Source organism: Seriola lalandi, unplaced genomic scaffold, assembly GCF_002814215.2.
Source record: "Seriola lalandi dorsalis isolate HSWRI2012SDOR001 ecotype SW California unplaced genomic scaffold, Sedor1 jcf7180002054857, whole genome shotgun sequence".
Taxonomy (NCBI): Eukaryota; Metazoa; Chordata; class Actinopteri; order Carangiformes; family Carangidae; genus Seriola; species Seriola lalandi.
The window spans coordinates 416,626-440,711 of record NW_019525410.1 but is presented as its reverse complement, the minus strand read 5'-3'; the positions used below and the strand labels follow the sequence as shown (position 1 = coordinate 440,711).

General features: G+C 41.7%; 3 protein-coding genes across 3 annotated transcripts; 1 reads left to right on the top strand and 2 right to left on the bottom strand.

Moving 5' to 3' along the window:
* The first annotated feature begins 8,321 nt into the window (after positions 1 to 8,321).
* Positions 8,322 to 10,063, top strand: tmem125b (transmembrane protein 125b). The gene is made up of 2 exons (XM_023427262.2): positions 8,322 to 8,707; positions 8,847 to 10,063. Exon 2 carries the CDS (start codon positions 8,878 to 8,880, stop codon positions 9,586 to 9,588), a length of 711 nt encoding a protein of 236 aa, XP_023283030.1. The 5' UTR covers positions 8,322 to 8,707; positions 8,847 to 8,877; the 3' UTR covers positions 9,589 to 10,063.
* Positions 9,875 to 12,666, bottom strand: LOC111670523 (leucine-rich repeat-containing protein 19-like). The gene is made up of 3 exons (XM_023427263.2): positions 12,518 to 12,666; positions 11,343 to 11,529; positions 9,875 to 11,155 (listed from the first exon to the last, which is right to left on the bottom strand). The coding sequence occupies exons 2-3, from the start codon at positions 11,506 to 11,508 to the stop codon at positions 10,767 to 10,769; spliced, it is 555 nt and encodes a 184-aa protein (XP_023283031.1). The 5' UTR covers positions 11,509 to 11,529; positions 12,518 to 12,666; the 3' UTR covers positions 9,875 to 10,766.
* A 3,235-nt stretch (positions 12,667 to 15,901) lies between these two features.
* LOC111670531 (protein shisa-like-2A) lies at positions 15,902 to 21,699 on the bottom strand. The gene is made up of 3 exons (XM_023427274.2): positions 21,254 to 21,699; positions 20,035 to 20,171; positions 15,902 to 19,792 (listed from the first exon to the last, which is right to left on the bottom strand). Exons 1-3 carry the CDS (start codon positions 21,433 to 21,435, stop codon positions 19,617 to 19,619), a joined length of 495 nt encoding a protein of 164 aa, XP_023283042.1. The 5' UTR covers positions 21,436 to 21,699; the 3' UTR covers positions 15,902 to 19,616.
* Positions 21,700 to 24,086: the final 2,387 nt, after the last annotated feature.

Sequence of the window (24,086 nt, the reverse complement as noted above, 5' to 3'; positions counted from 1 at the left end):
CCCCCCTTCCTCCTTTCACTGGCATGACCTGTGACCTCGGTGAAAGCCTTAAACTACTTGCCGTCATCTCACCAAATGAGCAGAGGTTGTTGGTTGATCTTTGCCTCTCTGACTGTCTCTGTTGGTTTCTACTTGTTACAGCAACACTCAGTCATATTTGAGCTTTAATAGCAATTTTCCTCTTAAAACACTCATAGCAACACATGTAGTAGTATTAGTATTCCTCAACCACAGATATGGACAAAATGCCCCACAAATAACGTCTGTTTGGTGTCATACAAGCCTGTGTTCTCATTGTTGTTTCCATGAAGTGGTTGTAATGACATTAAAATACTTGATAATAATCTTATTTTTCTTTTGTCTGTCTATGCCACTGAATATAGGTCAGGTTTTACTGATCCAAGACTATAATATTCACTTAATATTTTTCTTGTGCTTGTCTTTGTTTTTTCTGTCCGTGGAGCCACAGTGTTCCCGTGGCTGGACTTCAAATAATTTAATATGGAGTGTGTACCTCCAACACGAGCTGGAAAACATGTTGCAGTAGGCTACAGGAAGTTATCATTATTTAATTTTTAAAAAAAAGGTAAGTTATATCTACTTAGCATTACAAAGGTAACACTCTCAAAGCGCTTCAGTACCTTTTGAACAGCAAACCAACAAGTTGTGTGAGCTGTCCTCTGGTGCAGCTGCCTGGCTGGAGACATACCAGAGGAAAAATAACAGGTAGCTCCACTGCTGCGTCGAGTGAAATATGTGAGAAACCCAACATCAAACAAATGCATTTTGATGCAGCATTTATCCAGACAGGCCCGTTTCTGTTTTGTTTTGATGGTTTTTTTCCTGTGTAATACTTATACTAATCAAGTGAGAGGGACAGGGGTTCTGGGGTTGTCACACCCACTGAGCCAGTGAAATCAATTTCAGAGCATGACAGGCAGGTAATACAGTGGTGGGGACCAGCAGCAGCAGATGGGTTCAGTGGGACAAGCAATTTTAGGTCCCTGTGGTCTTTTTCTATTCAGGTTAGGGAGAGTAATTTAGAAATGCTTTGTGAAGTAGCAAGCTTGAGGCCTGTTCAGGGATGTGGCACATCCTTCAAAATGTAAACAATAGAAAGACATAGTGTGGCTGCTGGAGAGAGGAGGAAGATACGGGACAGCGTGGCCTCAGCGAGGCAGAAACCAGCTCCCATAACCCCACCTGTTTCAGCGTCTGCACAAGTCTCTTGCACAGTACTGTATCCTGTTCAACTACCCCATTATTAACCTAGCCCCTAAGCAATAATGTGATATGATTCTCATCTATATGCAAATTATGCGAATGCTAAGGTAAACCGCGGGCTATACAGTTTCTCAGAGGCAGCAGCAACAGGAAAAGGCCCCCTGTACCTCTTTCATTAACCAAACTGCAGCGTTATTGCTATTACTAAACACAATGAGGTAATACTCGTCTGCAGATAAAAGTGCATCAGTAGTATTTACAAGGTCTAGTGGCTCCAAGCCAGAGCGAACGAGGCCGTCTTTCAAATCTAGGCCACGACCATTGCTGACAGCGTAATCAGTCATTTTAATGGAGATAAGCTGAAAGATAACTTAATCCCCCTCCCAACCACAACATATAGTAAATACACAAAGAGACACTGGCTCACACATGCACACATTTGCACAAACAATTGTATTCACAGCCATTAAAGTCATGGCACTGAGAAAATCATGGTACTGTAGCTGGGGCCTGTTGTCATGGTTGCACAGCAACCGACCAGCAAGAATAAGGCAGCAGGAGCAGACTGAAAGGAAAAAAAACAGTGGTTGGTGAACAGGTGTTTAAATCTGTTACAAGAATTACAGTCTGAAAATGAGTATGTTAACAACATCAGCCAGTGCGATATTAGCTCGTTCCAGACCGGCCCGTAACAAATTCTGATTCTGAGCGGTGACAGGGTGTTTAGTCGTACAGGAAAACATCCCAGCACAAACAGAGTCCTAATTTTCTGAAAAACTCCATGTCCCTTCACGATAAAACCTTGAGTACTGAAAGCCAGAAGACAAATGACTTGTGAATCACAAAGTAATGTGTTTTTAGCTTTAATTTCTATCTTCGCAGGGTGCACGATCCCCATCATATAAATTATGTAACGAGCTGCTCATAAAAAATAACGTACACACTGTGGGTTTTGTACTTCATAAGGCAATTATAATATGTAAAGTACAGTATTTGTTATCATTCGTGCCCATCTGGCCTGCTCAAGTAAAAAGTAAAGCACTGAATATTGATGTAGCACAAGGAATGTTTTTAGCTATCTGATTCTCACCCATCAGAGATAACACCGACTAAATCGAGTTTACAGTCAATTTGCTGTGAGGAATGAGTCATGACTAAATGAAAATGCTTTTAGCACACTGAGGATTAAGCAGGAGGCAGGGTACATCTGAGAGAGAGAGAGATTGTCGGGCAACTGAAATACAGAAATAGCAGAGAGCAGATTTTGCATGCTTAACACAGGCCATGGCTGCTCAGGCCTCAGGTCCTGTCCACCGGCCTTTAACCCTCCCGTCTCTGTGAGCAGTGTATCCCTCTAAAAGCCAGGGAGCTGCCTTTTTCCCCTGCTGTGACTCAAACAGCATCGACAAGAATGAAAAAAGAAGACCAAGTAAATGTATTGGTATAAGTTGAAAATGTTAAACCTTTAAAAGACACTGCGAAAAAGAAAAATGTGAAATAACAGGACACAAGAGTCTATAATCATGCTAGCAGCTTTGACGACTTACGCACAGCAGTACTTTGAGCTAAATGCTTACATCAGAATGCTAACCACCTATGTTTGCCGTCTAAGTCTAATGTCTTAGCATGCTAACGTCGGCTAATTAGCAGCAAACATGAAGTGCAGTTGATGCTGATTGGAAGATTTGTTGGTATTTAGTCAACACACCAAAGTTAAATCTTTGGGCATCACCACAGTCGGCTGGATTCACCCTCCGGGGACCATGAGTGTCTATACAACATTTCATGGCAATGCATCCAAGAGTTGTTCAGATATTTTAGTACGGACGGAAGTGGTGAATGACAACCGCAATCTCTAAAGCCACCTTACTGGTATAACTAAAAATTTTCACAGTTTTCACATCCACTATTACTCAATACCCAATATTTCCCATGTAGCAACTGTTGAAGAACTGATTTGTACAGCTGTCGTGCACTGCAACAACTGCCCAATAATTTCCCCACACTCGGATACACTGCAGATGTGTACTGTAAAACACTTTTTTATTATCCTGCAGAGAACCACTTACGCCACATAAAAATCCCTCACTACTCAAGCTTTTTGACAGCCTGTCTACAGAATTATCAGTGCTGTTACTGAGATAAAGTCACTTCAAGACACATGTCTAGATTTCTGTCTCTGCCAGAGTGACGCGTGGTTTACACTACATCTGTGCAGGAGATCATAATTTTGCAGGCAGCAGTAGAAAAGTCAGGATTGCTGGTAACGTTTGTCTGTGTTTGCACAGTGTGTCAAAACCTGGCAGCAGATCCCTCATTTTCTGCCACATTTCCTCAACATTGTCGATTCAGGAGCAGCTTCCATCATCCTCCCATACAGTCACAGCAATCATGGAAATCTGCAGTTCCTCTTGCATGTGAACAGCATTTCAGTAAATAGTGTGACTTCTACCCTGGCCACATTTTGTTTAACTAACCTTTAGGGCACATTTGCTGAGCATGCACACTGTGTTTTTTCCTTTTCTGCTTCTCTGCTCCACATTCACACAGCTGCAGGAGCTGGAATCGACAGGCGTCACGGTTCGGTTACAGTGTCGCTATCCACTGACGGCCTCTGAGCGCTAAAGCAATTACGTTTAAGTACCTTGCTCAAGAACACCTCAACAGCTGCTGTTGAGGGATGAGAAAAGCCACATTTGCTCACTGTTTCCTTCCACCTTTCACCAGCTGGTTGAGGGAAACTGGAACAGCGATGCTCTGGTCACAAGCCCTGTTTGTCTAACCCAGTGGTCTGCAGCCGTGAGATTAGCTCATCCTCTTCGGTTGATGTTGCACCTGTCAGTGAAATCAGCTGCTGGAGTGTCGGGCCAGAATGACAAACTGTTCACACAAATCTCTCTATTGCACATGCTTGGACATCAGTGTGTAAGACTGTGACTCACATTCTGCTGCAGGTTCGTGGAGGCTCTTTACTCTAATCTAACCATCACGGACGATCGGTTTTTAAGGCTCAAAGCAGAATTTTATCCTCCCACCACACACACAGCTTCTTATTTTAAACTAAATCTGTGATAACTTTTATAAATGATTTCTGTATAGTTGTCTTTGATGACACTGAAAGATGTATCTAAGCTAATTTCGCACCATATAAATATACAACACATATCATGCAGATACAACAGCACCAAAATTATATGAGATAATGATTAAATGATGAGAAAAATAATCTTTGAGAGACCTTGGTGACCACTGGGCTGGCAACCATGACAACATGAAGGGTATTGAAAGTGGCGGGGTCTCATGACATCTACAACATTTCACAGCTACAGTTACTTATAGTAAATTATAGTTACTGGTATAACAGCAAAGATTTTGAATGCAGGACGTGTACTTGGAAGTGAATACATCACTGCATCTACAACCACTCACTGTACTTATTTCTGTTTTAGCATCCTGCAGGTAGCTGTCCAAATCTGGAGGCTGCTGCCCTCTACAGGTCAAAGACTGACATGAACAGCAGACACACAGTTAGCACAAGAATGAAGCTGCATTGAACTATATGGTTATAACTGAACTGTACTGTTGAGGTTTACTTACAGAAAATGGACCAGTTGCATTCATGAACCTACAAATGCATGTCATATATATTGTATATATCATACTCTGTTTTTGTTTGTTTGTTTTGTTTTTCAGAAAACAGTGCCGTCTTTTCTGTTGATGTGGTTCTATATTCAGTAGATTTGAAATGAACCAGAGACTATGAGGTTAAAGCCCCGGCTTTCATCTTTCAGGAGGTTTGAGGGTTTGAGGGATTATAATAGTCCTTACTGTTGTACAGTGGACAGTGATAGTGAATGGAAATGACTGTCCAAACACATGTGGATTACCCTCTGTACATCCTGCCAGAATTGAAGCCATCCTAAGTAATTAATAAGAAGCAGAATGATTAACGTTATGCCCATGAATCTAAATTATGTTAATTATTCACACATCTGTTGATCCATGTGTCCGTCAATTTTCTACATCCTGTTCTGTTTTTTTCAGAGCCTGTTGTATCCTGGAGTCTCTCCCAGAGTGCAACAGTGACAAGCTGCTGTCGCAGGGCCAACAGACATATATGTTGACCAGCTGTTCAGAAAGATGCCAAATACACGACAACATGTCATTAACGACCTAATCATTTCCACAAATATTGTTGTGTTTTGCTTGATTGCTGAGCTAATTGCATTAATGAATTTTGTACAAGGACTCTGATCAAGAGAAATACACAGTGTATATTGTATTTGTTCCTTCGTCCTCTTGTCTCAGGTTTAATTTTCTCACGCTAACAACTATTCTTTCTTTTTTTGATGCAGTTAAGACTTGTTGATATTTATTTTAATTCAGTTCACTGAATTATTGTACACTTTATAACATTGTCCACTAGGGGGAGAGAGTGCATTTCGTGTCCCTGTCTCATCACTCCTTTTGTGAAGCAGCTGACTGGTTCATCACAGGTTTGCAAGGAGGCTCAGCATCAACTCAACACTGGTGTTTCTACTGGTAAAATATGAAAACTAAAGTAGATAAGATAAGATAGTCATTTATTAGTCTCACACTGGGGGAATTTGCAGTGTCACAGCAGCAAAGTGGACAGTACAAGAAAAACTGCAAAATGCCAGTAACAAATACTTGGAAAGATAAGTAATAGATAATAATACGTACAATTCGATATTTTGAAAAATGTATAACACAGCAGCAGTAGATGGCACTGGGACCAGCACTGCACATCAATGTGAACATGCTATGAGTTGCTTCATTGTTATTTTGTAAGACTTGTCACTAGAGTGTTGAGGCTCAACAAGAGTTGCAGATGGAGGCAAAATGTAAAGCACTTTGGATAAAAGCACAATAACTGCAGCCGTTTACTATGAACCAACATGCCAAATGTTTGCTGCTATCAATTAAAAATTTATTCAAAAGCTGGTAAAAAAAAGCGCTCTAGATCTGGGGCTACTGAACGACAGTTGTGCCAGTAGAAAAACTAAACCCAAGTTTACTATCTTGTCAAATTCTGGGGGGAAATGCAACTGGGATATACATTTCCTGTAGAAAATGCAAGACAGTGGAAATAGTAGCTGAAATCTCAAGTGAATCCGACAGTTCACATTCACTGCGTCGCTGAAAAGACAACTGGAAGCTGAAATGTACTACTTGCAGAGTTGGAAACTGAAGTGTGTTACCTAAAGAAGCCAAGAGCTGAAATGCATTGCTGATACAGTTGGAAGGTAAAGCAGACAGATGAAGTGCATGACCAGACACACACATAGACACAAACTCAATCTGTTAAATACAACACACTGCATGGACAGCTCTCTCACCTCCATCCTGTTGTCATCCTCACTGTTGTCATGGATGAGACCGATCCCTGTGCAATACTGTCATCTGCAAATACAAAGCTTTGGTTGTTATGATGTTTGGAGACAGTCAGAAGTGAACAAACTAGAGTAGAGGGATCAGAGTTATTTATATATATATATTTATGTCCAAGCAGTTGGAGTTTATCGCTATCACTCCTTTTCCTTTCAGTGGTTTAGTTGCGCGACCAAAGCCGCACACTGCGTAGTTTTATTTACACGCACATTTACACAGTCGCTACGTTTCTTACCTTTCGATGAGGCGCGTTTGTTTGTTTGGCAAACCAGGAGTGTGCCGCTTCCCTGTGCTAATTAGTAGGCCTGTGTCTTCGCGCGCTTCGTGGTCACGTGAATTGTGTTTCCTGTTTGTAAATATTGATTTTTTTTTTTTTTTTTTTTTTTTTTAATTTTGCTGGAAATGACTAGTTTTGCTGGAAGGGAAATGTGTATGAAAACATCTGGTTAAAATATGTTTGGGTTTCAGAAATGGTGATTGTTTTATCTGCCAAGAAAATGTGTTGACCCAACTACATTAAAGTTAGTTAAAAAACCCAATCCTACATATTTTTTAATGTAAATATTAAGTCTTGTGGGAGGGGCCACAGGGTTAAAAGGAGCTGCCTGGACCCAGCTGGCATATGAGAATTTCTGAATTGTTTTTAATGGTTTTCATTGTTTGCACTTTGGGAGAATAAATCACACCAACATACTATCTTTGACTATGTTTTTCCCATTGAGGAGGAGTACGGGACAGAACCCCTCGACCATCAGTAGGAACAGAGTAGAACTGACCTGAGCCGACCTTTAAGACTCGAGGTAGACCTCTGTCAGGGCCTTCATCCACCTCCCTCTCTGTCACTTGCAAATTACTGTCAAACATGCACTGGTTGCTCAGACAGTCTCAAAGTTTCATGAAAACAGTTCTGCTAAACATAACAGGCAGTTGAAGTCATGCTAAAGGGTTAATGAAACTACAGCCACATTACAAGCGAGATATAGTCTGTTTAAGTTTTAGTGGTGCTGGTTTTCATTTTGTTGCTTTAGGACAGAGCCAGGTCACTGTTTCCCCAGACAAACCAGCTGCTGGCTTTAGCTTCATATTTAATGGGTAGATATGGGAATGGTATAGATCCTCTCAACTAAATCTTGGCAAGAAAGCAAGTGTAAGTGAATTTCCCCAAAGCTCAAACTATCAGCAGGATGTTTTGGAGGAATATTTTCAGCATTGGCAAAGTGTGTTACTGGAAGACACAGAGCAGCAGGCCGGGGTCAGTCAGCGTCTCACTGAGGACATGCAGCGTTCACTGTGGCCAATCTAAGAGGCTCCGCTCAGTGTGTGAATGACGCTATCCTTGGGATCACAGAAACACCATTATCAGCACACGCTGACATCACTCAGCCCTCCACACCAGCCACACAACACCCCTTCACGTTCCCGCACACGCACACACACACCACCGCCCGCCTTCTGCAGCACAGTCATTGTGTTCATCGGTCAGCCCATTGTCTGTGCGAGGGGCACGGCGGACAATGTCGCCAATCTCTGTCCAAACCATGATCCAACTCCGCTATTGTGACCCGTCTTTTTCCCCACTTAAGCAGACAAGATGGTGTTCCCGTGGGATGAGAGGGGGTTGGGGGTTAAGGGGTTGTTCTGCCTGGCACTGGGGGAGGAGGGCACAGATTATTGATCAGTGACACCAATGCAGTCACTGTGGTGATGAAGGCCTTGCTGAGGAGACATGTGGATGAGCTACGTAAACGAAAAACCATGACAGGATGTCACTTCTCTGCCGGGAGTCCTTGCTTGTGCACTGTTGGGTCATCGCCGCTTCTCTGCCTTCAGCTTGAAGTCATGATACTTCTACATCTACTCTGAGAAGAGTTTCATCCCTGGAACAAACTGATGAGTTGAACATTTGTTTGAAGATGGATTATTTTTTACTCGAGGCAGAAATCATCTCTTCTACAGAATGAAACAACGACACCAAACAACTGCAGGATCTTTTAACCATTGTAGTGACTGTTTGACTGAGGTTGTCTGACGGGATGCAGATGGACGGACAACAACACTCATTTACCAAAAAGTGAGTAATTGTTTTCACTGAAGTTGAGATGAAGCACAGGACGTTTCTGCTGGTATCAGTCAGCATAGTTATTGTAAATGTAAAAGTATCTGTGAAAGTGTTTATTCTGATCATCAACCCAAATTCTGCATCTCACAAGGTCAATCTGGTTTTGGGTGAGCTGACCTTCCATGCCTGAGATGCAGACCTTCTACCACGCCACGCGTCGGCCCCCCAGCCTCTACCTGGAGCCCACCTTGATGCAGAGACGTGTCCTGGAGGAGCAGGTGGAGCTGTGGTGGTTCAGAGAGCCGCGCCGCTCCTTGCTGTGTTACTGTGCCTCGGTGGCCCTCATACTGGGACTGGGCCTCGGCGGCGTGGGGCTCCTCTCCACCACCACGAGCCTGTCCGGGGAGTGGCGACTCGGGGTGGGCACCACCCTCTGCCTCTTAGCCCTCGCTGTTCTACTCAAGCAGCTCCTCAGCTCTGCCATCCAGGACATGAACTGTGTGCGAAGCCGGCGCCGCATCGACCAGCTGAAGAGCGGCGGGAGGGCTGACCCGGCGCTGATTCTCGCTGTGGGGTTGGCAGTGACCCTCTGCGGGACGGTGCTGCTCTGTATGGCCACAATCGGCAGCAGAGGTTATGACAGCAGGGAGATGTTGGTGTCTGGGCTGGTGCTGATGGCCGCTGGCGCCGGCATGGCTCTGGCTGTGGTGGGCTACAGTGTGCTGGTCTACCTGAAGAGGCGGAGGGAGCAGAGGAGGAGGAGGATGATGATGATGAGGATGAGCAGAGCGAGGAGGATAGGGAGTCGAGCTGTCCGGGTGTTCAGTGTCTCAGGGGGACAGATGAGTCAAGCCAGGAGAGAGACGTCCTCCAGCAGGAGCAGCCTGATCTGAACAAACTTAAACATGTTAAAGGAAAACAAAGTAGAAAATCAATGTCATGTTATTTGAGACGTCATAGCTCTTTTGTTCCAGTCTTTGTGTTTCCATTACCATAAAACGGACGACTACCGAACGCCATCAAAAGAAAACCTTCAAAAAATTTGTACCAGAGCAACAATCTCTGAGTCGTTATGGTTGGAAATAAACTCAGTAAGTTTTCATATCAAATCAAAACATTACTGCGGTGGATGTTTTTTGTGAGTTCTGTTCCACGGACTCAAAGAACCAGGCTGCCGACTTGTATTTGAAAACAGATGATGATGGAATTTCAATCAAGCTGAATTTATTCACGAATTACATGTACAAATAAAACGATTCAGAACAAACACAAAAATGTATTAACATATTTTTTTCTATCTGACATGAATACACTGACGTTCCTGCCTCTCTCTCTCTCTCTCTCTCATACACACACACACACGCACACGCACACACACACACACACACACACACACACACACACAACCACATGATTTGAAGAGAGTATGATCAGCAACTTCAGCCTTGGTGTGTAAATGTGTCAATTTACAGATGGATATTCACACAATATATTAATTTTAAATATTACAGATTTAGTTTTAATGACAGGAAACATCTCGACTTACCAGAACTATAATCTCTACTTTTGTGACACTCAGTGACAAGCAGTAACATTTTTCAAAATAAAATCCATTCACCTGTTTATACAATTGTAATACATTTCATTATTATTTTATCATATTTGACTATTTCTGTCCAATTGTTATTGCTCAGTTTTCACATTATAGAACATTGACTGTGCAATTTCAGTGGTTCTCAAATTGGGACGCATCCGAGTTGTCACAAGATAATCTTAGAGGCGACGAAAAGAGTCATTGGAATCAGGAAAACAGAAAAAACTAAATTGTGATTTGCTTCCTTTTTAATTTTTCATTAACTTTGACCACTTTTCTTGTGATATCTATATATACAGTATAATGTTCTGGCCTCTACAGTTATTTGAATGAAACAATACGAGATGTTTTGAAGGGAACTCCCTCTCTGGTGGAACCAGCCACAGATTGTTTAAACTTAGAATCAAGATTTCTCTATAGTGTCATTTCTTCTCAGTTGTAAACCAGCTGTTTTTGATCAAGTCTCCCTTCACCTAATCATCCTATAGTGAACTGAAGATCATCGTCGCTGTCCTCTATCCCCTCCTCCTCCTCTCTTTCTCTCTCTGCCCTGTGTTTCTCACTGGTCTGGATATAGTTATCCTCAATGAAGCCGTCATCATCGTCGTCCAGCCCGCTGATTGTCCCTCCAACCACTCCCAGTCTACCCGACACACTGTTGGGGAAAGACACGTCGTCTTGACCGTAGTGGCTGACCCCGTCGGCCTCCTGGAGCAGGGAGTGTCTGTAGCTGGCCAGGAAGCGATGGAAGAGGCGAAACTTGACAGTCATCACGATGAGGAGTGAGATGGTGAGGACTGTGCCCAGGGCTGCGGCGAGATAGGACCACTCCAGCGACTTCTTGCCCTCGCCTGGATCGACTGCCCCTGGGAAAAGAGCAAGAAAAGAATTTACTGCGTCTGCATGTGACTGTACAGTCAGAGGTCAACACCAGTGCATTCGAAATGTTTCCTGTAAGTGAAGTGGGACAGAGCTCAAAGTTCCTCAGATACAGCCAGTTGTAAATAGTTAGGTGATGGTAAAATACCCAGCAGAGTACCTTTCCTTACTTACTGTCAAGTCCAACAGTACTATTAATGGGGGTGGGCTCCTCCTCAGTTAGGAGATGTCTCTGGGGGGCTTTGTGGTCCCCATTAGATATAAGACCAGGATGTGCTTCAGTGATAAAAGCTCCACAAAGAAAAAACACCACAAAGAAGCTGCAGCTCCACCGACCCATCTCTCTGTCTCGTAGCAAAACCTAGAAGAAACAAAATCATCCACTGGTTACACTTACTGAGGATTATGAAAAGTGCAGAATTTCCTCTTTGTGTTACTTTCCCTCAGGGGAACACAAAGTTAGACGGTAGTAGATCATACCCCCTTGATATGAGCAACTCGAAGCTTCAACTGAACTTCAGTGTGTGTTTTTACATGAAACAAGGACTGTGATTTTGTCTCCTATCTCTTATTGGAATCTATAATATATTGGAGGGTGAATAATTAAAGTACATTTAAGTACATTACTTATAATGTACAATATTCAGATAACTAAAAGATTTTTTAAGCCTGAAGTTATAGGTTATTTTGCATATTAAGATTTTATAATCAAGCAACGTGAACAGTTTGTAAAAATATGATGCAGTGTTCAGTTCACAGAATCTTAAAGTCTCAGTATATATTTAGTATTTTTTAGCTTTTAAATAGTGACAAACTCTCACAGTGCTGTAAGAATATCCCAATCAGTTTTCAATGCTTAAGTTATTATATTTATATTTACATTTACTTTTGCTTTTAAGTGCATATTGCTGATGTTACCTATAAACACCTTCCTTATGGCAGTGGAAAGGACATTTTAACATGAACTTTGACATGAACAAACACAATGTGAGTAGACTGAAGCTGTCACATGATGTTAGGGAGTTGACTTGCCAGGTCTTGAACAATGTTCATGATTATAGTCCTGAACTGCTTACTAATTAACTCCAAACATAACACACACAAACACACACACACACACTTGTTAATCTAGACAACAGATTCGTATATATTCACACTGTTAATTTTGGCTATACAGCTTTAATTCCAGACACAAGTACACCAGTAATATAAGAAAAATAGTTAATCAGGCGATTGAGGCCGGACAGTAGCTGTGTCTACTCAGTCTGTGTCACATACATTTCCCAGCCAGAGACTCAATTATCAACTTACACAACAAAGAGGAAAACAAAACATCTAAAATGACTTACCTGTACAAAATAGGATCACTGGGATCACTGACTGAGCAGGTGTATTTCTTCTAGTCCTGTCTTTGAACTGGTGTTTTTGTCTTTCTCTTCAGCTCGTTCTGAAATAATAAAGAGGTTTGCTGGGCAAAGGTTGCAGCACATGCCATAATGTCACCCTTCCTGCGCCATGCCCTTAAGACAGAGATGTTAATGAGTAACTTTATTAGGTTTGTCACTTGTCTTACATCTGGAATTGCTTTTTTTCCTTTACTTTTTCAACCAGGAAAGGAAAATTAATCTGCTTCTTCATTCAGAGTTAGAAATAATTCTACAATTTACTCCTTCAGAGGAAGGTCAATGAGAAGTTATTACAGATTCCTTGACTGGAAGAGAAGAGTGCTCATGATGAAATGGATTGTCATGAGCTGTTGCATCTGTGCTCCGAGACCAGATAGTGGCACTGTAATCACATTAGAGATGTGAAGAGGAGTCTGCATGCTGCATGTGCATTAGGACATCTGTGTCAGTTCACAGTTTGTTTTTGGATTTTACAGGAGATCAGTAAGAACTCTGGCTTCACATAGTTTCAGTGAATTTTCTCTTCTCTCATAAAAAAATAATTTCTTCTTGAACCACTTCCCACTAAATCACTAGTTCTCTAATTGGAGGTTCTGAGAGGAAGGCGGGTTGAAAATTACTGAAATGATTCCAGGTGGTCGCTGTCTCATGTATTATTGATGCTCATTCAACTGTGATCTCTGGGCCTGTGGGAGGAAGAAATGTGTCTACAGAGGAGCTTCTAGCGTGTTTCGAATTCTGACACTTGGATTGTCATCTCTCAGCACCTCATTATACACACTGCACTTCACAGAGAATAGGGCAGCCACCAATGCGCACATGAGAAGTCGGATTACAAATTTCCAAATTTAAGGCAAACATCAAAAGGCTGAATTTGAGATATGATATAGGTAAACTTTATATCATACATTTAACTATTTTTAAACTTTATGTTATGATGCTGATTGTGAAGGAGAAAACAACTCTTGGTAGTGATTACATTTACTGTGATGTGAAAATTAAATCCCTGTAACAGAGATGGGGTTGATGTAAGGTGACCAGATTTCGGAAATGAAAAACCGGGACATTTCCAGTGCGGTCAACATATTCAAACATCCAATGTTTTTACCTATGAAATAAAAAAGGGGGGCCGTCCAGGTTTCATGTATTTTGACCATGGTAACTGTTGTACTGTAATAAACTATGGCGAAGGCCAACTGATAATACAACGACTCCCTACCTTTGAAGCTGTCATTAAGTCAGACTGTCTGTCTATTCCTCAATTATTTATCTATATATTTATTATTCCTTTAGTCCGTATGGGTCCATCAACTCAAAAAAAATCTAAAAGTTGTGAATATTGTCATGTGAAGTCCATTGCAGACAGTCTGGCAACTTCTTCACTTCAGTTAAAAATGAGGATATTTTCAGGGGCAACTCCAGCAGGGGGCAGGACACCTAAAACAGTGACAGCGTTAATCTACTCTACATGTGACAGAGCATACCTCTATGATCCACTGTGCTCAGTAGAACCATCATTTGGGACTGTAAGGTTTTTGAGCAGCTATTTGTAAGTTTTTCTATTGCTACATAGCTAATGTTAGCACTAACAGCTGTTAACCTACCAGTCTAGACATTCAGCATCAAACTTCATTCCTTTACTCACCAACATTTGTCCAAAGCAGTGAGAGAGCAACCCTCTTGTTTTGCTTCTATTTCCATCACTTCTTTTCTTCTACTAATTATGGGAGTGTTGAAATATAATTTCATGGTGTTAAAAATTTAAAAAGACCCTATTCTGCTCTTCCAAACCAGTCAGACTACCCTCTCTTCAGCAAAAAGAAAAAGTACACAACCTTAATAATTTAATAATTTGTGTATAGGGCCCTTAATTCACAAGCTTTCTATTAACTTAATCAGATGTAATTACAGCTGTGAAGCCTTCAATGTCAACGTTTTTCAAAAAATCACATTAATACTTTTAGTGCCAACCCGTCAAGAACCCATCCATTCCTAGTAAAAAAAAAAAAAAAAAAAAAAAAAGGAAGTGAAATTGATTTTCCACAGCCCATTCACATTACAGCTACATAATTTCCATTCAGCTGATTTCTATAAACAAATATCTGCCAGTGTTTCATGAAAATCAGTTTTTAATGCATCACATCTTATCATATCGTAACATATGGATTTTATTAGGGTTTCATGTGAAACCTCTTTTGAGACGGGTTGATCACATTATTGCAATCAAGATATCAAATTGATTTATAGGTAAGAGAATCACTTTACCTGCTTTAAATGAGAGCCGAGACTGAATTAAATGACTTCCTGAAATAGATGACAGCTGAAAAACACATCTCTGCATTAGAGCCCATTTCACTTAGAGGCCTCTTCCACCTACTGTGATACGCGTTCTTGATGGTCTAGTTTGTCTTGTGGTTTGACCTTCACTCCAGAACGGGGGGAGTCAAATCACATTCGCTGCATAATGAACACTTTTGACCGGCTCATACTGGATATACAGTCTGGTACCAAACCAGGTTGATTTTTCTGCTCACACTTCTGCCTTCATGAGTATCTGTAAAACGCTTCATACACACACTTAGACAAAATGTGCTCATGCTGCACTTCTCATCCCCATCTAACACGAGCTAATTAAAACGCGGACATCTCCCTTTAGTTTGAGGCACTATAGATGCTAATGGAGGTTCTATAAGTTGTTTTCTATTCGAGGACTACATTTCTCACACAGCGTGCAGATTGGTGTAGCTACAGTTAGACTTGGTTAGAGGATCCATCCAGTGGCAATTCCTAATAGCTTTTCTTATCAGAGCTGGAGCTGATCTATTCTTTGGAGAATATAACGTACTGAAAAGCTGTCATTGAGGGCTGTTGGATGATTCATGTTAAGGAGCTACATTAAATTCTTCATCTTTGACTCAAGAAACTGAGGTTATGAAAAATACCGTCTAATGCTTATTACTGTACAATGATCAAAGCAGGTTTGTTGTCATTATGATTCTTCCCACAAACGTTTTGAGAAACGCTCCAGCCCATTATGCCAAGACGCCGACTCTCTGCAGAGTCTCACTGAACCATCTAATCTTATTTCTTTTAACCAGCACAGCGGCTTTAAAGCAAAGGGGAAACACAGAGACACAGACAGCCGTCATGATCAAGAGCTGCTCAGCTGGATGTGTTTAATACAAACACAACAAACATCAGCTTGGCAGTGGAGCTGATGGTCACACGGTCACTCTGAAAAAGAAGTGTGTGTGTGAAGGTAAACCAATAAAAAACCAACAGAGATGAATTCCTGTCACAGCTCAGGATAGGACTCAGTTGCACTGGTAAAAGTTCAAAACAGTTCACCTTTAATAAAGCTCAGCAGCCAAAAGCAGGCAGGGACAAGCAACAGGCAGTGAGCGGGCAAGTGGGAAAACAAGGCAAAAGGCAAAATCCAAAAATGGGAAGTTGACCGAAAACTGGTAAGCAAACACAGATAAGCAAGGCTGGAAAGTACAATAGACTATCTGGCAGAGAATGAGTGGAAATGGTCCAATAAATATACAAGGAATAGACCGGGGAATGAGGAACAGGTGAGTAGGAGGGCAAAGAAGAGTCAGGTGGCTGAAAGGTGGGAAGGGCTGGGGTTACTGCAGGGCAGGAGGGAGTGGAAGAGAAGTTAATTACATGGCAAAGACAGGCAGAGAATTAACAAATCCATGAATTGAACTGTGACAAATTATTTTCGAATAACACCAATAACGCACTGCTCTAATGGCCACAATTAACAAAGAAATAATGGCTTCTTCTGTCCATGGCTGCTGCAGAGTCCCAAGTTCCCGCCTTTGTGTCATCCAGACCGGATCATTGTAACATTATGTTTTCAGGCCTGTCACCTGCTCGTACTAAAAGACTTCAAATGATTCAGAAAGCTGCAGCCAGAGCTTTAACTACATCTACAGCTACGTCCACTTCATCGCACCAGTTTCTGATTCCTTTCACTGGCTCCCTTTTCATGTCAGAACAGACTGTAAGTTGGTCTCGTGAATGCGATTCTCAACAACTTTGACCTCACAAATCATGTTCAATCAACAACTCAAAACTCATAACTCATACGCTAACTGTGACACAATTTACCACATATAATAATAGGATGAAATGTTGTCCTGTCAGTGAGATTACCGGACACTCTGACCCTGTTTGTTCCCTCAAACACATGGTGGTGTGGCTCATCACGTTTGTCGACACTATAAATTTACTATGAGCTCTATTTTGTGCACATGACATCTACTACATGTCTATCCATCCTGGGGGAGGGGTTTTTATCCAATTTGAGGGTCTGAGTACAGATTGTAAAGGCCCTTATGATAAATTTGTGATTTGTGTATATCTGTATAAGTCATAATTATTTTATTGAATAGATTTAAAAGCCATTGTCAGTCTCCCTTGTAAATATCTATATACAGTATGTGAATCAAAGTCCAGTTTGACTTTTACTGCACTTCACGGTGTCAGTACCATGTGTCATGACTTGTTTGTTGCTCCTCCATCACGACATCTTGCCAGTGTTTAGTCAATCACTGAAATGGCGGCATCACTGCATAATAATGAGGGTGCAGGTGAGGACTCAAGGACTGTGAATAAATCAGTGTAAATTCATTGGATGTATAAAAAAAAAAAACACCCCATCAAACATATAGGGACATTATAGGAAACCAAACTGAACCCTCAGTCTTTGATTCTCTGAAATGTATATGGTATAGGGGATTGCTGTGAACACCTTTGTGCTGCCGACATCTGTTGAATTTATTGACTTAGAAAACTTACTCCCTCCAAACATTTGACAAATATGACATTTTGTAATATTTTATAGGGAAACCGTTATACACATTTATGAACATATTAAATCATTAAATTATTGTTATTAAAAGAGGGTTTTTCTGTTTCACTTTCATTTTTAAAGCACATTTTAACACAGAAATTAACAGACTGATGAAAAGGGAACACAGGTGTTTTCTTTGCTTTTTCTTTTTCTTTTTTTTTTTTTTTAAATCTCTTTCCATATAATAAACACACAAGTGAACATTAATCACATTCTCTGGACACAATGATGTGCATGAATTTATAAATACTGTAGCTACATTCTGAGTTACAAAAAACAAGGGCACTTGAAAGATTTAGTAATTGACAGCCAGTAGATACAGAGCATAGTGTGTTAGTGGGTTCACAGAAATGAAGCTCTCTTATGTATTCCCTTATACATACGATAACGCAGTAAACAATCTGAGCCCTTCCTTCCTTTCAAATGTCCTCAGGACAGATTTACTGGTTGATTAAAGTGGAATCCTTGAGGAAAAGAGACTCGATGGCACAGTGGTCAGAAAGTTTTGTGTCTATCCTGAATAACTTTTGCCAGTATACCAGCAAATACTGCAGGCTGGTACCATCCATTGTGCTGCTATTTGGACAAAGTACGTAATTTATCAGTCTCATCCATCCTAAACAATTTGCATTTCTTGATCTGTAACCCTAATGGTTAATTGATCACTCTAAGTAAGAGAAACTGCGACACAGAACTAAACAGCAGTCACACCACAAAGTGACATTCACTCGTCCACAGAAAATAGCTAGGGCCAGAAGCTTGTGATGTCGTGACTACACACACGGCTCGCTGGTGAACTGCTATAGCTGGCAAGCTAACCACTAACTCGCTAAACAGTCTCAATAGTTCCTGAAGCTTCTCACCCACTATTTTCTCTGTACTGTTCTGTTTACTTCATTCTGGCATTTTGTTCAACATCACACACAAATTTGTTTTAGGAAAAAAAAGTTATAAAAGAGGGAAAATAAAGCTCTCGCTTGGTAACGGTCAGCGGACCGAAAACTCGTTAGCTTGTTCGCTAACTTGTTGCTAGCTCAGTCATTTCACAGTATATTTAAAAGATGTACTTGTGATATCGAGGTCTGTCTCATAACTCAGCAAACCATCACTCTTTTGTGGGACAGTTTTTACGCAGATAGAGTTGGTCGAATAAAAGTGTTCAGGCCTTTAGCTCAGCACTTAAGTTGCGCTTGAATTCATTATTTGACTAATATCAGCTGTTTCATTCATGCCTTAGTCTCCGTGCTTCATTCTGTGTGGCAGCTGACTGGTAACGTCCAATCATATTCCTGCAGGTGTACAGTGATACCTTATCCTCCTCCACATATGCTATATTTTTAGTGTTGTTGATAACAAAGATTCAATGTTAATGGGTGTCTTAGCTAAATGGGAATTGGTGCTTGAGCATAATCAGGGAAACATTTTTTTTTTTGGGTAAAAAGAAACAAAGGTTGACAGTTGTTGGTCTCCAGTGTCGGAGTCAGACATGCCCGACCATCCACCCTGGACTCCAGTCATTACTTGGATGATAACACAAGTTTGTTTATCAGGAAAACATAAACTTAAGTAATTGTAATCATTTGAACAAAACAAGTGACACTGTCATTTTTTTCTCATGAGGAAACTCTCATCACACTGTAGATGCTCCCCACAGATCCCCCCGTCCCTGAGTAAGATCATCAGATGTCACTACAAAGGATGCACCGTGACTTTACAAACCTGTTGTCCAGGCTCAGTCGTTTTTGTTGTTGTTGTTGTTTTATGTAGGTTTTTTTTTTTTTTGACAGCATCATCCTCAGTTTCTTTCCTCGACGCACGTGAAACTGTACATCCTGAATGTAAGCTGAACGACAACACTCGACCTACAGCCGTTGTTGCCCTTGCATTTGCCTTAATGATTGATCACTTGTTAACCAGTCTTTGGCTTTAATGGCGCCATCTATATACATTCTCGTGTCATCAGATTTCAGATCCTTCATAATGTGTGATCATGTGGTCCACAGCCATCAGAGCGGTTCTTTTTTAATGTTATTTTATATATACTCCACTCAACCACCACATTATGCCAAGTTTCTGTTCCTCCCGGTGTGAAAGCCGTCCCCCCGACAGCTTAGTCTGCCTCCAGATTCACTGGCTCTCCTGGTCCCACTTTGAAAGGAAGGGAAGTGTCTCAGCGGACTATGAGGGACTCTCCACTTTCACGCTGGTGACTGTAGCCGTGAAACACCTCTGGAACAGGCGCTCAGGGTCTGGGGCCTGGTTATCACAGTCCAGCTTCCTGCTCTTGAAGTGTTTGCTGAATCCCCGCGGACCAGACGCCCTCGCATTGCTGGATCCCTCGCTGGGATCTCCTTCTGAGAAGCACACATAAGACAGTTGCACAAAGTAAAAATTACCTGCCAGGTAGCAAACAACAAAGACATATGAGTCATTTAAAGACTGAAAATGCTGCTGACTGCTGAGAACTAGAGTCCGTCAGGAGGAGCACATCAGAATGTGCTTCCTATTATCACAGAGTACTTACACAAAGACACACACACACACACACACACATGCACACACACACACACACACACACACGCGCACGCGCACCAACCTGGCACTCTGAGGGGTAGGCCGTTGTCAAGGCGACTGGGTTTGGTGGCGATAAAGAGGTAGCAGAGGACACATACGGTGATAAGAAAGGCAAGGAGGACCACAGCTGCAATGGACAGTCCAACCAGAGCACCGATACTGAGAGGAGGGGAGGAGAGGAGAGGAGGAGAGGAAGAGAGGGGAGGAGAGGAGAGGAGGGGAGCAGAGGAGGAGAGGAAGAGAGGGGAGGAGAGGGGAGAGGAGAGGGGAGGAGAGGAGAGGAGGAGAGGAGGAGAGGAGGGAAGAGGAGAGGAGGAGAGGAGAGGAGAGGAGAGGAGGGGAGGGGAGGAGGGGAGAGGAAAGGAGGAGAGGAGAGGGGAGGAGAGGAGAGGAGGAGAGGAGGAGAGGAGGGAAGAGGAGAGGAGGAGAGGAGAGGAGAGGAGAGGAGGGGAGGGGAGGAGGGGAGAGGAGGAGGGGAGAGGAGGGGAGAGGAGAGGAGGGGACAGGAGGAGGAGAGGAGAGGAGAGGAGAGGAGGAGAGGAAGGGAGAGGAAGGGAGAGGAGGGGACGGGAGGAGAGGAGAGGAGGGGAGGAGGGGAGGAGAGGAGAGGAGATGAGAGGAGAGGAGGGGAGAGGAGAGGGGAGGAGAGGAGGAGAGAGAAGAGGAGGGGAGGAGAGGAGACACATGTTGATATGAGGATGCAAAAGATAATACTAAAAGACAGAATATCAAGTATATCTATCTCTGCACACACACCTACTCACCAACACACACTCACAAAGGACATACTCTCTATACACACACTGACACACACACACACACACACTGACACTGACACACACACACAAACAAATGTGTGGTGTAGTTGTCTCTGTCTCACTGGATTAAAGCAATGATCCCGCTCTCCTGGCTCAGAATGAGTAAGGAGATGGATTCAAAGGACTCCAGCAGATGAAGTAATTATCTTCCTCAAGGATTTTGTGTCAGTGTTGAATCACTGGGGAATCTATCTGTGAGTCAGGTTTTAAAACAGGTGGCGCTGCCTGGATTTCTGAATAGCAAAAAGACAAAAAAGTAAACAAAAAGCTGCAGACTGAAGGAAATGTTTACATGGTGATTAGTCCATCACTTGATCACAGGAGGATCAGAGCCTAAGACATCTTCATTCAAACATGACTAAATAAGTCAATCAAGTAAAACAGAATGAGTGATAATCAGGATTGGGGGGGGGGGGCACTTACCTCAGCCACCACATGTACCCGTAATCATACGGGAAGAAACTGTTGGGATCATCACAGCAGTATTTCATATCATTAAATCCGCAACAGTAAACGGCGGCAGCGGCATTTCCCGGCTTGGGGCAGGAGAAAACGTCCACGAACACGCCGTCAGTGCTGTAGTAGCTGCTGCATTCAGCGCTCATGGTGCCGCGGCGGACACAAGAAAGTTAAGAAAACCCCACTACGATCCGTTCATTAAAGAGAAGAAAGATCCCAGCATCCTCGGGACGACGTGCACTCTGCTGTTAGACCGTGGTGCACCATGTGTTTATCCACCCTCCGCGTGGATGGGGCGCGCGCAGAGACGGAGGTGGAAAACTTTGAATCTGCAGATATCTCTCTCTCTCTTTCTCTCTCTCCGTCATTTCACACGCTCATGCTGTTTACTTAAGCTTCAGTCTATAACTTTAAATTCACAACAGTGCACACAGTGGCTCACGTGCACCTACTCCCTGGAAATCTGTGGTTATAATGTGGATTTCTCATAAATTAGATTTGAAGTCCTCAGTTTTTATCGTATTTGAACATTTTTGATGAAGTGAACTAATTCATCCTATACAGAAATGTAATATATGACGTGTCCCTTTATCAAGAGTGCTGTTGCCATATATGTCAACTAGGCTAAAAGGGGAAATATTATTATCACATATATATATATATATATCCTCTGGATATATGAAGATAAACGTTTATAATATACTAATAGACTTTTGGACCCTACTCTATATAATATCAACATATACTGACAGGCTTTAGTATGAATATATACTTAAATGTCATTACATGCATATATATATATAGATATAGATATATATATATATATACAATCATACATACGCATTTCTTTGGCCTGGACATACATGTCAATATATCTCATTCCAATTTCTAATAGTTTTTATAAATAATTTTTACTTTACATGCATTTCATATAGAGAAATTCAATATATACATATATTACATTTGCACATGGGATTTAAATTCAATTAAAGTATGTGCCTCTTACAGTGCAAAGAGAACCGGGACTTTTCCTGATGGACCACTACACATGTGAAGATGAGAGAGAACAAGGGGGAGAGAGATGGATGTGGCCGTGCTGCAGTGATCGACCCAGCGGAGCAGGCTGTGCAGCCCACTCATGTTTACTTACCTACGGTTTATATGTTGGTATCTTTAGCACGGTTGAAACACAGAGGCAGCCAGCAGTGGACTGTTGCTGACTCCTTGACATGTGAAACACATAAAGCCACCACAGCTCCCAATAAGTCCAGAGCAAACACCAGACTGGCAGAAGAGACATGACAGGAAGCTTGTCTGGATTTACTCAGCGGGGTGACGTCGTTGTACAGCTTTGTTTTCTGCTCTGGACTCATGAGGAATTCTAACACACTAATTAAAGTTTGTGTGATCAGCTCAGATCAACACAATTCATATTTTAAGAAAAAGCCACCAACATTCAAATACGTCTGCTGCTGTATTTACTGCTTTACTGTCTGATCTCTTTCTCAGTACCAACATGTTATTGCTTATTTTACAGACTGTAGCTACTTTGTTGTAGTTGTGGACTGTAAGAGGAAAAGGTTTCTCATAGAGTTTCTCTTCTTGAACTACAATAACAAAGTTATCATCGAATCTGTAATTAACAAATAGACTGTAAAATTACAAAATTATATAAATATAATTCATGTGAAGCCGTTTCTAGTGTTACAGGGGCTGTATGTGATGTGTTCTGTGTTTTTTATTCCCACTCTGTCTCTGTCTGTATAAGCTACAGTCTGCTGTGATCTATAGCACTGCAGTAAATACAGGAGCTGTACAATGATTTACGTATTCGTAATTTTTATTTTGTTCCTGTGGGAAGAAAGGCAGCACAGGCCTGGGTGCATTACTTTTAATAATTTTATGATGGAAATAAACGAGGGCTGTGTGGTGAAAACATGATGTGACTTGATCCTCCCCAGTGGTGCAGTGCAGGTACATTCAGTTGTATCCACTCAGTATTCAGTGAGAACAAAAAGCATATTAGCGCCACTGCTGCGCACGTTTCACTTCTAATTAAATGTCCGTCATTTTTTGACACATGTACGGCTGTATGCATTATTATAAGTCTCTAAGTCTGAGCCATAGACAACTGAATCTAAAGCAGGATGAATTGTGCAGCGAGTCATCACATAAATGCTAAATATTGATTGTTTAAATAGATTATTTTGGCTTGGATGACTCAAAATGCTTTGACAAATAATACCATGAACACCATAAGATTTCATGCGATAATATCCCCACACGGTTTCATGGCAGACACTCAAACAGGTGCTGGCACTTTTGGCTCATGAAATCTCTTCTTGGGAACGTGTGGGTCTTTGATTGACATCTCCCTCCTTGTTGCAACCGCAGAAAAAATATTATTCTTACTGGTACATCGGCTGTGGCCAAAACCTCTCCCTGTTTACAGCTGCAGTCATGAACATTACATTACCAGGCATAATTCCCAGCACCTTTATTTAATAGTATTTATTGTAGTTGAGCGGCCTATTAGTTTAGTGAACTGAGATACTGATGGTGGAGGAACATTTGTGTTTTCAGCAGGGTCTAACTTATCTGCTACACTTTCAAAAACTAGCTTAAAATATAGTATTAGCTAATACTGTGTTAAATGTTAAAGCAATGGTTTGAATTTACTTACTGTATTTAATTACTTTGAAATTAATTCATTTCCAGGAATGAGCCCAGTGCTGGGTTAAATAAAAAGTCACCAGAAAATAATGAAAACATCATTAGAAACAATTCTTACAGGTGC